Source organism: Clarias gariepinus, chromosome 9 (genome assembly GCF_024256425.1).
Source record: "Clarias gariepinus isolate MV-2021 ecotype Netherlands chromosome 9, CGAR_prim_01v2, whole genome shotgun sequence".
NCBI classification, from domain to species: domain Eukaryota; kingdom Metazoa; phylum Chordata; class Actinopteri; order Siluriformes; family Clariidae; genus Clarias; species Clarias gariepinus.
In genome coordinates this window covers 12,344,247-12,360,046 of record NC_071108.1, presented here as the reverse complement: position 1 = coordinate 12,360,046, position 15,800 = coordinate 12,344,247, and the positions used below count along the sequence as shown (strand labels likewise).

At 40.7% G+C, this 15,800-nt stretch overlaps 1 protein-coding gene across 1 annotated transcript in view; it reads right to left on the bottom strand.

Moving 5' to 3' along the window:
- Positions 1-178: 178 nt before the first annotated feature.
- cttnbp2nlb (CTTNBP2 N-terminal like b) overlaps positions 179-15,800 on the bottom strand; it is a 49,068-nt gene continuing 33,446 nt past the window's right edge. The window contains exons 3-5 of the mRNA XM_053503208.1: positions 11,580-11,834; positions 7,251-7,358; positions 179-5,081 (exon numbers count right to left, since the gene is read on the bottom strand). Coding sequence (XP_053359183.1) covers positions 3,789-5,081; positions 7,251-7,358; positions 11,580-11,834 — 1,656 coding nt within the window. The 3' untranslated portion in view covers positions 179-3,788. The remainder of the gene's footprint in view (positions 5,082-7,250; positions 7,359-11,579; positions 11,835-15,800) is intronic.

Here is a 15,800-nt window from a genome sequence, read left to right as displayed (position 1 = left end):
TTAGAAGTGCTAAACTTTGCTTAATCTAGACAATCATGCACGGCGCACTGTCGTCATAGCGTGGAGTCCTATCTTGGGATAAGACTCTGCACCCATTGCAGTGTGTACCAGGATACAGTGGTTACTAAAGATAACCGAAGATTAAATGGCAAACCGATGACACGTTGGCACACACATGGAGCTTCAAAAGGTTTTATTTTCCCATGTGTTAAAAAAAATGTTTCTGAATTTTGTGAAGCAATTCTTGTTAAGAACACCAGGTAAAATGTATATTAATCATCCTTAAGACAAACGGACTTATTCCAACAAGTCACAAAAAACAAATGCAGTAGTACAAGCCCAGGATTGCACTGGACAAAAAAAAAAGTACAGTAAAAGTTTTGTGAGGTATCAAACAAGACGAAAACATGGAGTTAGACAAAAAAATAAAGAAAACCACACGTACTGCCTGCAGGTTAGGCGTCAAGTTGGTGTCTCCAACTCTCATTGGCATCTAATTTACGAGTCATTTTACAAGAAAAATGAAAGGATTAAGTAGTCTGCCTTTGTCCAAGCATGAAAAGATATTTATACTGTATGAAGATTCATTAAGTGGCATTTTAGTTATTTTTTTTATTTTTATAGATTCTTCATTTATTACAGATTAAAATAATCAGAAACCTAGCTCTCAAACCCATTTTTCCCGTGCTTTTCTTTATCTATGGAGTAACTTTCGTTCCTAGTTCGCTATTTCTAATATCTTGAACAGACTATGAAATACAGCAGGTACATACAATTCTTTATGAAGTTGATGCATTATAATGTGAATCAAACTGTATACACATGAAATCCTGGAATTCCTGTCGCATCATTCTAAGAGTTATAGAAAAAGAAAGCATGCAGGTGTCATTTGTTTTTTAATGAAGAAATTCTGCAGATCATTATATAATATTTCAAACCACATGCTAGATTTAACCTTCACTAAGCTTCTCTGTGACTATTTCAAGCTTTTTGGTGGGATTTATATATATATTTTTTTTTTTCCTTAGAAGTCTGCTCCTTTTTACAGATTAAAGCAGAAAAATGCAATATCACTTCACATGTTCCACCAAGTGAGAGGGAAAAAAATTTAGGGAGTTAAATGGAGTGAGTGCTATTTCCAAGCCTGCCGCTAGAGGGTGATGTTTGCTTATTAGATAACTACCAGTTTTAGTGTTTCTGTGCTTAGAACAGGAATAGATTTTATTCTCTGTCTTTGCAGTCTGCTCTCTATTTACAATGCTCTTTCAGTATAATGGTTTCTGTTACACACTTTAAACTTAACCCAGCACAGTTTAAGCTGTAGTCTGAATTAATTCGTCGGTTTGCTTTAAACTATCAACTTGTTTTAGTTGTACATTTCCATAGTAAGTTTAGTTTTATACTCGTCCATGTTAACTGAAACTTCTTCACTATACAGTTTATTTCAATCTTGCATCTGATGAGGTTCATACTCTCAAAATAGAACCGTGAACAGAAAAAAAAAGATTATTGGCAAGTTTTATGCCAACTGTTAATCCAAAGATTCATAAATTATCTTGAATATAATTATTACTATTTGTTTCCCACTAATAAATCCATTCGACATGGAAAATCAAGTTATTTCAATAAATAAACTTAAATGTGTAAATCTTTTTATATATATATATATATATATATATATATATATTTTTTTTTTTTTTTTTTGGCGCACAATTTTTTTTTTTTATTTGGACAGTCAATCTGATCAAATCCAGTTAATAAGTCAGTAAGGACAGTAGATTCAGGACTGAATCAGGAGTTGTTTGTCTCGTGATTTATGTTCTCATTAGTTAAAGAGATGATGATGGGCAGCAAGCGGATTGATTCATACCTACCAGGGGTGTTCTAGTCAAACTAAGACTTTTGATTGAACAGAATGATAGAACACAGTTATGAGAGTTTATTTCTGTATATAACCCCCTGCTACGCTGACGCACTCATTTTCCCAGTGCGCCAGAGCCATGATCAGACTGCCTGCTTCTTGTCTGAAACCCTGGCCTCCCAGGAGCTCCTATAATGCCCCAAACTTGAGAAATGGCTTTGAGAGATGGTCAGGACTGTAAAGGGGGGATGTTGCAATAACTTCCAGCCGAGTTCCTGTAATGTGGAAGCAGTGTTTGTGAATAATAGTGTCTTTTCTGCAAATTTGTGACAAGTTCTCCATCAATTTTCAAAAATCTGGCTTTCCATATTCACTGAATATTCACAAAAATGACAGCAGTGGGCTTTAAGCTACCTTGGCGGGGATCTCAGTCATCAAGCCATGTACAGACTTCTTTAAAATGTTTGCACCATTAGAATGTTTTACTGTGACTGTGAGTCTCATCGTTTTTTAGCCTACTTTCACTTTAAATTACATCACTAGTCTCAGTTTGACTCGAACGCCCCATTGTAATTGTGTCGGTGCATTTTTTTATTTTTTTTTATACCTAAAGCTGTTCAAATGGTATCAATGCATGTTTTCAGTGACCATAGAAATTTATCTGTATACTTTTTTCTGAAGAGCTTCCTACAGTAGCTTTAACCTTGTGGATGTACAAAGTCACGAACCCCTTTTCTTTGCTCTCAATTTACAGACCAGCCTCTCTCTCTCTCTCTCTTTTTTTCTTTTCAAGTAAAACGTAGATCTCCTCTACCTAGCTAATAATAGGTTATCAGTTCGTTCAGCTGTAGCTTATGTGCTGTTTTACGAACCTGCAGCACATCCTTCTGGATCAGAACAGTGACTGTAATGTTCCTGCACACATTACAAGTTTTTATCTCATGATAGCAGCATATAACTACATCTCGGAGTCATAAACTCTTGGACCAAGTCTAACCGCGCGCTACTCTAGTAAACCGTATGTCCGCGTGACCCGTTCGAGTTTTTCCGCTATCTTGAATTCTCTAAAGGTTAGTTATAAAATATTCATTTTTTCCCCCTAAGTGTAGGATTCAGGTGACATTTCCATATAAAGCAGGACGTTTTTTTTTTTATATCCAAAGTGCAATCTGTTCTACTACTTGGAAACAGCTTTCATAGCTTTTTATATCATTTACTTTGATACATAACAATAACTAAGTTGATCTTTTCATGGTTAGTCTAACTATTAATTGGTCACCTGAGAATAAATCGTTAATTATTGCTGTTTAATTTAAAGTAAAAAAAAAAAACATTTATAACATTTCTTCCTTTTTTTCCACTTGGAATATGCATGGGATAAGAAGAACATGATAGAGATAAATAAAATATCTCAGTATACAAGCTGATACTATAATAATGTATTAAGTAAAAAATAATAAATAAATAAATGTCTTGCTTGTGTAGTGTCCACAGTAGAAGGAAGAGCCTATGTCCACAAAATCAGATTTTTTTTCTTTTTCTTAAGGTGTGTTTTTGGAGAGTATAGAAATCCAGGCATGCAAGTGTGAGATCCTCGCTTTGGAGTGTTTCAGATGCACTGTAATCTGTTAGAGGAAGGAGAACGGTCAAGCCAAGAGACGCTGCGTATGGATTAGGCTTCCTCTTATAGAGACTTTTCCTGTGGTTAGCCAGATTTGGTTAGTTTGGTAAGCTTCACTGTTCCAAATAAATCAGTGTTTGATTTGACTCATTAGGTAACCTGCAGGGTTTTTTTTTTATTATTTGGCTTTGCTTAGTGCTTCAAGCCATTTCAAACTGTCCATTTTTCTTTTCCTTTTTTTGTTAAGCCTAGCACTAAATTTAAAATGACTAAGTGGTGAAGCCTTGCCTAAATTAGATTTAGTGGTTAGCTGGATTTGGACATGAGCAGGTCGAGTTCTTTAGCGCCCTCTTGTGTGCTGCTGATGCCACAGCTATTTGAGAGCTCGGGGAAGTGAGGAGAGCGAGGTGAGGATGCGGATACGGGCGAGCCTGGATTCTGATTCGAGCCAGGCTTTTTCTGGGCTACAGGGGAAGCGAAGGGTCTCTCCCCTCGAGGGATTATGGGTGAGCGGATGCCGGGCAACAGAGGACACGACCCTTTGCTGGTAGGTGAGGAGGCTGTCGCAAGTGTGCGGTAATCGGTGCCAAATGGTGAGCTGTTAGGAGCTGGCGCTTTGCCTGATGCCTGTTGGGTGGTGAAGCGCGACAGCACCTGTGTGACGGTGTTGCGAGCCATCTGCTTGGCGCTGGAGTTGTCAGACAGAGGGGGCACTGGTGTAGAGGTGGGGGAAAGCTCGCGAGGAGACAGGGGAAGGGTTCCACCTTGCTCAGACTGCTGCTGGAACTTGTGTCTGGCGGCCTGGAAGCGCTGGTTCACGCTCGTCTGGTAGGATGATGGGTACGTGGGACTGGAGGCGCCCAGTGATGCCAAGCGCTTGGCCAGTACAGGCGAGGAGCACGGCGAGGAGGAGAGTGATGAGCAGGCTGTGCTGCTGGGAGATGGAGATTGGAGTGCATGCACAGGTGAGCTTAGAGCTCCTCCATTCTCTAGGCCACCATTTTCAGTACTTTTCTCTTCTGAGGACTCGCTCTCTTTGCGCACCCGATGCCCGTTAAGTCTCAGCCTTTGAGATTTTTCAGTGCTGATAATTTTCCCGTCTGGCTCAGTCTGGCATGTTGCAGCAGCTGACGCTGCTTTAGGCGGCTTCTCTGCTGCTTTCTTTCCCTCCTCCACTTTTTCCCTCCATCCTTTCTCTTTCTCCTTCATATCCTCCAGCTCCTTCCTGAGATGCTCGAGCAGTTCCTGCAGCTCTCTGCTGTGGCTTTCCTCCTTGCGTAGCTTCGCTCTCATCTGCTCGCGCTCTGTATCGAACTCCGCCAGCTGGCGCTCAACTCTGGCCTCCGTGTCCTTGGCACGTGCCTTTTCCTGCTCCAGCGCTCCTTGCAGACTCTGTACGGCACTGCGCTCCTGCTCCAGCTGATTGCACAGCTGGGCAACGCGCTCACTCTCTTCCTGGGCTTGCGCACTGGCACGCTGGCACTCTTTAGCCAGGTTAGAAGAGAGCTGCTGCTGCTGTGCCTGGTTCTCCTCCATCTTGTTGGAAAGCGAGTGACATTCACGCTCCAGACGCTCGGCTCGTGCCTTCTCCAGCTCCAACTGTACGGAAATAAGAAACAGTGGTCAGCACGGCTCTCAAATATTGATGAAATTTAACTTGCCAATATGGTTGTTGACAATTATTTAAAAAAAAAAAATCCAAACTTGTACACCAACGCAATTGGACTTTATGAATAACCATATGTATACTAGGCTAGTAGGAACATACTACTTCTACTGTTATTGCTACTATTCTTACTACTGCTACTATTACTCCTAATATTAATGATACTGTAACTATTAGTAATACTTCTTCTAATGCTGCTGCTACTACTAATACTGCAACTAGTACTTCTACTATTCTTACTACTAATATTATTATTGCTACTTTTACTATTCATACTACTACTGCAGCAACCACTACTGTTACTACTACTATTATTACTTCTACTATTTTTAATACGGCTACTGCAGCTAATACTACTTTTACTATTATTGCTACTATTCTTACTACTGCTACTATTACTATTAGTTCTACTACTGCCGCTGCTAGTACTACTGCTACTATCACTTCTACTATACTTACCAATATTATTACCAATACTACTGTACTATTAGCACTGCTACTTCTACTATTATTGCTAATATTGTTACTACTGCTTCTATTACTCCTAATATTATTGTTACTATTAGTGCTACTACTGCTCCTAACATTTCTACTATTCCTGGGGTTATAATTATCAAATACTATTACTACTGCTACTATTACTATTATTACTACTGTTACTATTACTATTATTACTACTATTACTACTGTTACTATTACTATTATTACTATTACTATTATTACTACTATTACTACTGCTACTATTAGCTCTACTTTTACTGCCACTATTACAATTAGTAATGCTACTGCTGCTACTTCTACTATTATTGCTACTATTGTCACTACTGCTACTATTACCCCTAATATAACTACTGTTACTATTACAAAACAAATCCAAATTCACATTTTATTTGTCACACACACAGTCATACACAGTACGATATGCAGTGAAATGCTTGTAAGACTGCCGGTGACCTTAAAAAGAAAATAAAAACTATATATAAGGAATAAATATTAATAAAAAGAAATACGAAAGAAAATAAATGTAACTAGTAAAATAAACAAATAAGGGCATAATAAAAAATATTACAAAATATAGAAATATAGGAATATAGGGGGGGAATATATATATATATATATAATGTAAAGTGTGTTAATAATAATGCATTGTATTTATATTTATTAGTACTACTATTGCTTCTTCTGCTAGTATTACTGCTAATGTAACTATTACCAGCACTACTACTATTACTACTAATAATAATGGCCTTATACAGTATGTTTACAGCATGTGTTCTAAGCAATAAACAATGCTCTCTGTGGAAACATGCCTGTAATATCTTTGCACAACCACAAGGGGGAGACAGATCCCTGCCTCTTATACACTGCAAATACTAAAACACCTGCGCGTGCTCTCATGTCCATTTCCCAACCACATCCACGTGTTGTTGTTTTTTTTACAGTGTGTATTACACTAAATCCTTTTCTGTTTAACACAACACAATCCTGATCTCTCTCTACATGATCTCTGGAGCTGATTTTTTGAAAGACTGTGCTTGGAAAAAAGATCTGTCTGCTGATAAATATAAGCCTCTTATTTATAGCATGATTTGTGTGTCTTGCCAGGGACGTATTTGCTGTGTGAGTGTGTGTGCGGGCGCGTTTCTCTGGGCAGTGCCGGAAGACAGGAAAGAACGCTTACGTAATATGGTATAGTCTGTCCCCTGACCTTATCACCCTTTCCTCTACCCCTACTCCACACAGCACAGCATGAGCACACAGAACAATGGATTCTTTTCCTCTGTGGGTTTCCTATAGAGCAATTCTGGACTAAGAACTCCTGCTGGTCACACACACTCGCGTGCGCGCGCACACACACACATGCACAACCCAGAAAGGCCATTGTGTTCTAGCTTTTTTTCACCAGATCAGCACTACGGCTGGTACACTTTCTGCTGTCCTCCTGACCCGGGATATACTCTAACATAACGCGCTAGTCACAGGACAGGCAGCAGTGAGGTTCTGAATATGCAGCGCACTGCTAACACTTATATGGCTGCGTACAGGTGTGTGTGTGTGTGTGCACGTGTTTTGTTTGTGTTTTGGTGGTGCTGCTAGGTTACCTGCTGAAGGAGTCGCTCTCTTTCCTTCTCCAACATGTACGTGACATCATCTCCCTCAGCTGTGTCTTGGGCATGGCGCCGTTTCTCTTCCTCCAGGTCAGCGATAACCTACACACACACACACACACCTTTTAAACAAACTGTATAGAAGTGGTTCTAGCTTTGATCTCTGACCAAAAAAGGGAGTGGTGGATCCAGTGCTTCACACCATGATAGACGGACGGACAGACAGAGTATTGCAGTGGAGTAATAAAAGCTATGATACTGTAAATAAGAAAGTGCTTCCTTTATTGATCTCGTTCTCACCTAATCGTGTGTGTGTATACGTATGTGTGTCTTTCTGGAAGAAAGTGTGTGTACATCCAGATGCATGTGTGTGCATGTTTATACTGATCATACTTGTTTAACCCTGCCACTCTCTCTCTCTCTCTCTCTCTCTCTCACACACACACACACACTCATAGACATTCCTGTTCCTTTTAGCCTGAGATCATACGGAAGTCCTGCTGTGCTCTTTGATGATCCATTCAGGCTGATCAGGTTTCGAACTAAAGTTTCCAAATGAAAGCCAATTTAAAAACAAAACAAAACCTATTCAATTGAGAGAGAGAGAGAGGGAGAGAGAGAGAAAGAGAGAGAGAGAGAGGAGAAAACAAGGACAATATACTAATAGACAGAGTAAATGAACAGAGAGAGAATGTCTGTAGCCTGGAATGAACCTGCTTCATTGTGTGCCTTGGACTCATTGTGTGAGACAATGTACATAGATGCTGTCTCTCTACCTCACACACACACACACACACACACACACACACACACACACACACACACACACAGGGAACCTGAGGCTTGATAAGCGTTTCATTGTGTAGAACTGAAGTTTAGAACAGACAGGGATAACACACATGGATTTCCTCTCTCACACGGCACACACCCATGATCCTACACACACACACCACACACACATACACATTTGCTATATCACTGACTCTCCCTCGTTCTCCTCACCCCGGGAGCTCTATTGTTCCTATTGAGGTCACAAGGCTCATCTGAGACAGGAGGGTTAAAGCTTAATCACACACTCTCCGTAGCTCTTGGGCAATACCAAATGAACCGTAGCTTCAGACGGAGCTTTGTCTCATAACATTAATGTTATAAATGTGTATTTATATATATCAATTTTATGTCTGTCCTTGTTTTTGGTGCTGCTCATCTCCATGACTAAAGTAGACACAAGTTCAAAAATAAAACAACAACGCATGGGTGTATGCAGGTAAACAAAAAATGAATGCTTTGTACACACCCCTACCCACAAACACAGACACGCTGTACTCTTTTTCTTACTACACACCCCTGTCTATATCAGATACTAAAAAGTGACACGTGAAGGATTAAATACAAAGTCTAACCCAGGACTATCTGTACCACGAGTAACAATGTGTGTCTCTCATTACAGTACATAAAGGGAGCTGACCAAGCAGAAAGAGTTCTCTTGTGGCCAGTAATGTTGGCAGGCACTCACAGTTACAGACATAAGTGTATGTATGTATCATGAAAATGTGCAGATTTATTTACCTTCACAGTAAATAGATTCACAAAGGGTAAAGCCATATGTATATATATATATATATATATATATATATAGACCAGTCAAGTTCTTCCACACCAAACCCGCTTATCCATGTGTTTATAGACCCTGCTTTGTGCACGAGTGCACAGTCATGTTGGAAGATAAAAAAATGTTTTAAAAAGAGGCAAGTTGGGATCATCGAAAATATCTTGGTATGCTGAAGCATTAAGAGTTCCTTTCATTGGAGCTAAGGGGCCAAACCCAACTCCACATCATAATCCCCCTTCCACTAAACTTTAAACTTGGCACAATGCAGTCAGACAAGTACCGTTCTCCTGGCAACCGCCAAGCCCAGACTCGTCCATCAGACTGCCAGACTGGGAAGCGGGATTTGTCACTCCAGAGAACACATCTCCGCTGCTCTAGAGTCTAAAGCATGCTTTACACCACTGTATCCTGCACTCTATCCAATGTAAGTCTTGGCCATAGAAACCCATTCCATGAAGCGGTCCATGCACTGTTCTTGAGCTAATCTGAAGGCCACATGAAGTTTGGAGGACCTTTGTGCACTTTGCGTCTCAGCATCCTCTGACCCCGCTCTGTGATTTTACATAGCCTAGCACTTTGTGTTTTTTGTCGTTCCCAATCGCTTCCACTTTGTTATAATACCACTAACAGTTGACTGTGAAGAAATTTAGGTGCAAGGAAATTTCCTGACCAGACTAATCGCAGAAACCAAATATCATGGTACCTTGCTGGAATTACTGAGCTCCTGTAAGCGACCCTTCTTTCACAAATGTTTGTAGAAGTAGTCTGCATGCCTAGGTGCTTGATTTTATACATTATTAACCATGGAAGCAATTGGAACAAGACCTGAAATCAATGATTTGGATGGGTGTGTGAATACTTTTGGCAATATATTACATATGTTGTTGTTGTTGGTCTTTCGGCTGCACTCAGCAAGGGGTCGCCACAGCGGACCGTCCGGTCCACACACACAAGCTTGGCACAGGTTTTTACGCTGGATGCACTTCCTGATGCAACCCTCCCATTTTATTCGGGCTTGGGACCGGCACTGCATCTAGCGACTGGGGTTTCGCGCCTTTCGCATGGCAGGTCGAAACATATGTTAAATAATTTACACACTGAATAATCAGGTTTATATTCATTTCTTGATGACCACTATGGACTACAGCTAACAATTTGATCAATGCATAAGGAAAGCACACTTACTGTCATGTTCAAAGTTAGTACCCCCTCAACAAGATAAAAAATAATTTCACAGTGCAATTATATATTAAACAAAAATAAAGCCAAAAAACTTTGCTTTCCACAGGATTGAAGAGCTTTGCATGCTAAAGTTGCAGCCATGGCTTTGCTAATCATCAGCCCTTGATTAATTGATGAACAGCAGATGAGCAGCTGGTCAAAAGCATTCAAGTGTGTGTTAACACAATGCCAATGAAAAAGACATAAGCAATGGTCTTAGTGAAGTAATTGTTGGTGCACATTAATCTGAAAAGGGTAATAAAACCATTTTCAAACAATATGGAGTTCAAAATTCTACAGTAAGAAAGATTCACAAGTGGAAAGCATTCAAGACAGTTGCCAATCTTCCCAGGAGTGGACGTCCCACACATTCACCCCAAGGTCAGACCATGCAATGCTCGGAGAAATACAATAAAAACCCAAGAGCTACATCTCAGACCTTAAAGGCCTCACTGAACATGAGAAAGCCATGGAACCATGACTGAGGTTTGCAAAACTGCATCTGAACAAAGCACAAGACGCCTGGAACAATGTCTTATAGATGAGACCAATAAGACCAAAGTGGAGTTGTTGGCCTTAATACCCAGAAACATTCTTAAGACAATAGAAAAACAAACAGCATTTCAGCGGAAACACCTCATACACACGCCAGCATGTCGATGGAGGGGTGATGATTTGGGCTTGTTTTGCAGCCATAGGGCTCGTTATGTAGCTTTGCAGTCATTGAGTCGACCATGAACTCTGTATACTAGAGTATTCTAGAGGCATATGTGAGGCCATCTATCCGACAGCTAAAGCGTGGGAGAAATTGGGTTATGCAACAGGACAATGTAAATCTACATCAGAATGGCTGAAAAATAAAAGCATCAAGGTTGTGGAATGGCCTAGTCAAAGTCCAGACCTTAACCCAATTGAAATGCTTTTGGGACCTCAAGAGAGATGTGCATAAGAGAATGCCCTTAATGAACTGAAGCAATGGTGTGAAAAAGAATGAACCAAAATTTCTCAACAATCTGAGGTGGGATCACTCTACGAGGTGAGAGACTGATCTAGTCATACAGCAGGGCCTACATGCTATAGACTTACGGAGTACTTAGTATTGCCCACCTGGTTTTTGCTTGATTTTTGTTAAATAATGGAACTGTGAAAAAAAATACGTTGTTCATCTACAATTAATTTTTTTTTATGTTTTCTACGAAAAAAAAAAACTAGAATTAAAAGAGGGGTACTAACTTTTACACTTGACTGTGGCTTGATTAATAAACCTAAGATCATTAGTACGTTATTTGGTGTAATATATGTTTTCTTAAAGTATGCATGTGAAATGTATGTTCATGACAAAAACCTTCATAGATTTTTTCATGATTTGCCAGAATTCAGCTACAGCTGGCACATCTGATATGTTTTCCGGTAAATGAGAAAATCAAAAGAGAACACTGGACTTGCTCTGATACACACACACACACACACACACACACACAGTCTCTCACCCGTCTGTGTCTGTTCTCAGCCGCCGCTAGCTGTGCCATCATCTTCTCCTGCATGCGCTTGCAGTGGCTCATCACCAGCTTAAGGACAGCCAGTGGGCTTGGGTTGACCTGGCCTCTCGAACCGTGACCCCGAGCCTGAGTTTGACCCGGTTCGTTACCCTGCATTGCCTCGCTGTCCCTCTGAAGAGCCATGAAGGGGTCGCTGAGGTCGTAGCGCCCATACCTCTCCTGCACAAACGCATCTCGTTGCCCTGCCTGGGGTGGAGATATCAGAAGGTCAAAGGTCAGAGCACAGGTAAGGCATATTATTGACATGCTGTCTTGTAGTGATGTATAGTAAGATGTTTTTAATGCATTTGTAATAAGATGGATTCGGTTAAAAGCAGGCTGGCTTTCAAATTCTCCAGAGAGGGGTCTCATTAAATATTAATCATGGGGTGGCATAATCTAAAAAAACATGCACAAAAACATTAAAATAAAACAGTAGCAAATACATGTTTATGTGGTTTATATTTTAAGTTTAAATCAGTGTTGTAAGTCACCTTTTATGTCTGTCTGTGAGTTTTATATACAATCCAACCATTTATTAATTTATTCATCTTCTGTACTGCTTATCCTATATAGGGTAGCATGGAAGCCTGGGGCCTATCCCAGTAAACTTCGGGCACAGGGAGGGATACACCCTGGACAGAGTGACAATCTATTAAAGAGCATACACACATTCATTCACACACTACGGGCAATTTGGGAACGCCAATTAGCCTGATCTGCATGTCTTTGGACTATGGGAGGAAACCAACCAAGCTTAGGAAGAACATGCAAACTCCACCAACAGACCCAAGGCAGAAATCGAACCCTCAACCCTGGAGGTGCCAGGCGACAGTGCAAACCACTAATCCACCATGTCACACGCTCTGCTAACTTACACTCTGGATCCTCACGCTGTCAGTAAAACCTCACATGCTCCAACCAACCTACATTTGAATAAAGTGTTGTAGGTGTCAGCAATGCATGAGAAGTAAGACCAGGACAAATAAAGAACTGCTTGTTTAAATAAGTACAGGGTTTTCTTTATTTAAGAAACAGTAAGTCTGAAAAGGCTAATGCTTTATGTATTTGAGGCATGATACATGGGAAGAGAGGAGAGTGTTGGTAAACCAAAGTCAGTTGAAGTGCACTTTACCCTAGGATTTGCCATCTAGCCGTAACCTGTCTTCAGAGCTTAATCATTGCACTTAATTGTTTAACGTCAAGAAATCTTGGCCAGATGAAGACATAAAGTGAAGTAAAGTGAAGTAAAGTGAAGTAGCTGGTAATAAATTTCCGAACCTGTGAGTTGATGAAGATGTAATGCCATGTACTTATTGTCTCAGATGCAGCTGGTCTAATCAATAATGGAAGAAGCAAGTATCTTAGCGCTTGCTGGTTGAAAACCTGATTTTGGTAAAATGTTAAGAACATTGTGCAACATTCACGTATCCAACCACAAACAGCACAAAGACAAAATACCAACTTTGACAATGCAGAAATGAAATTTTTCATTTCCCTAAGAAATTGTGGAGGCATGCAGCTCATGAAAAAGAATCAACCTGCCACGCAGGCATTTATCTAATTACAGCCCTTCCTCAAATGCATTTTGCAGGTGCAGAAGAAGAACGCAGTGAGCGAGCGAATGCGGCATTTTTGCACACTCTGGAGAATGTACGGAATGTGTGAACAACGAAGAGCCGCTTCGCACGGACCTTGGAACAAAACAGTTCCAAGCTTCACTTATTTCCAGTTTGTGCCAGAACGTTTTCACAGAACGAGTGCAAACAGGGTCGAATTCTGATATGGACCTGCTCTACTTCCTCACACAGGATCTCAGCAGGTAGTTAGGAAGAGGGGGTGAATAAAGCATTATAGGAAAGATGAAAAGCTGGAAGAGGGAATGAGGGAAAGAACTGTGGGCTGTGAGCCACAGTGTGACGGGACAGCGGGACGGCCTTTTTCACGCCAACAGCAGCAGGGATCTCGGCTCTCGTTTAACATAAACCAGGTGCTGAGGAACACACTGTACATCCAAGAGAAGCCATGGAGGGATGAGCAGATGCAGCCTGGGCTTTATCAGGTCTTGTTTCACAAATAATAACCCCCCGAATCTCACACACACATGCGCGCACACACACATTTCTACCCTGCCCCCAAATCCCCAGACGCACACACTCTCCCATCAGGCCTCCATAGGCAGGTGTTAAACCTTCCCTTGGGGAGGGAGGGTCACCACCACAGAAAGGAGTATAAAAGGAGCAGCTGGTGAGGCTGGAACGTGTGTGTGTTTGTGTGTGTGTGTGTGCGTGTTGCAAATGGGGACCAATTTGCCATGGCAATATGGGCCATCCTTAGTGAATGAATTGGCAGATGGAAACACAATTGAGATGACTTAAACAGACCCCTACACACACACCTACAAACATACAATCTTTATGATCCAATATACAGCTTAACACAAAGACCTTGCATCAAAAATTTCCCAAATAACAATTTATAAACCAGAGCCATCCAAAGACTTCTGTTCTACGGTACAAGTAAAATACGGTACATACAGTAGATTCTTTTAAGTAAATGTGAATGGATACTAATACTGCTCTTGGGTATTTACTTGAATATGAAAAAGTTATACCAACATCTGATGCCACACAAAACTACGCTATGTTACATAAAAGCTCCGTTATTCTACCATGCAAAGGGCTAGAAGTGACTGGATGTATTCTGCAAACATCAAAAGGAGAAAGTACACTATCTTCCTACGACACACAAAAATTGATATAGAACATCTTAAACCTAAAACCCGGCACAGTGACCTCGCCGCGGTATACAGTGGCGATGCAGCCGCAATCAATGCTGCAGCAAAACTCTTGCTTTTGTGACCCCATCATATCAGGCCACACTGCTTTGTTTTGCACTATGGCCAATAAAGTGCAGTACGTGAAATGTATCATAATTTTTAATTTTGATGAAAAGAAATCTGAAAATATGCAGAAATTAAAAAGTGACTTAAATGGGACTTAATACCTGATTTGATTTAATGGGTCAAATGTTAAACCAGATCCTGATGCAATAACAGAAAAAGCGTAGCCTCGGAGCCTAAGCACATGCATAATTTATAGCCACTATTTAAACTTGTGGATGTTGCTGATCAACAAATTAGGTAAACTGTTCGATTCCCGGGTGATGCTGTAACCTCTCGCAGCTCTAGAGAGCTGATTGGCTGAGCTCTCTCAGTGGCGAGGGATGAGAGGTACCTAATGCTCCCACATTAATTACGGCTCTACAGCCAATCAGAGGCGTCTGTAAGCTCACTAAAGGAAGGAGCAGTAACACACTCGCCTGTCCTCCCACTGTGCGCGAGCAGTTCGAAAAGATGCGGTCGGCTGATATCACGTGGTTCAGTGGAAACACATGATAGTCTTCGGCCCTCCCGACTGAATGGTGGTAGTAGCATTAATGTGGTGGGGAGGAACTGGAAACGACTAAATTAGGGAGAAAAATCCCCCCCGAAAAAGAATTCACTTCTGTTATTTATTAAGCAGCGAATGCAAAATGCACCAACTGGCAGCAAAAACATGCACATGCATTGTGTTTAAATTTTTTTTTATTGGATGAATGCATGTTTTCTTAGATTAAATGTTGAAAAATTATTAAGGATTATTGCTTTTTTTTTTTTTTTAAGGTGTAAGAGCTAAACTTTACCCTAGTGGCAAAATCTCCCTGAGGGCTGTATGAATGCAGGATTCCTGGGATTCTATAAAAGGCTCTGGGACAGAAACTGCTCCACACACTGCATTTAACTACATGGGATTTATCGAGAACAGAATTATACTGCACAACATTACATAACCTGTTGGTACACAAAACAATCTAATGCTGCACTACAAGACTACATCAAAACTTAGAGACATGGAAGATCCCCCTCCTCCCCAGAACTCTTTCTAATGAGATTCTTTCTCTCAGTTTGCTAAGCTCGTTAAAAGCACACCAACATGCTGACTGCACCTGCCTGTCTTTTTATCTGCTTCCCTTCATCTATCTCACTTCACTTTTTCAAACAACATCAATCTTTTAGGAGTTACCAGATTACTAGACGAACTGAAATAACAAAGGGTGTGTGTGTGTAATATTTAAACTCACTATACAAGCCTAAGTTATGGCACTCATTTGACTAATCACGCCAGTCTCAGT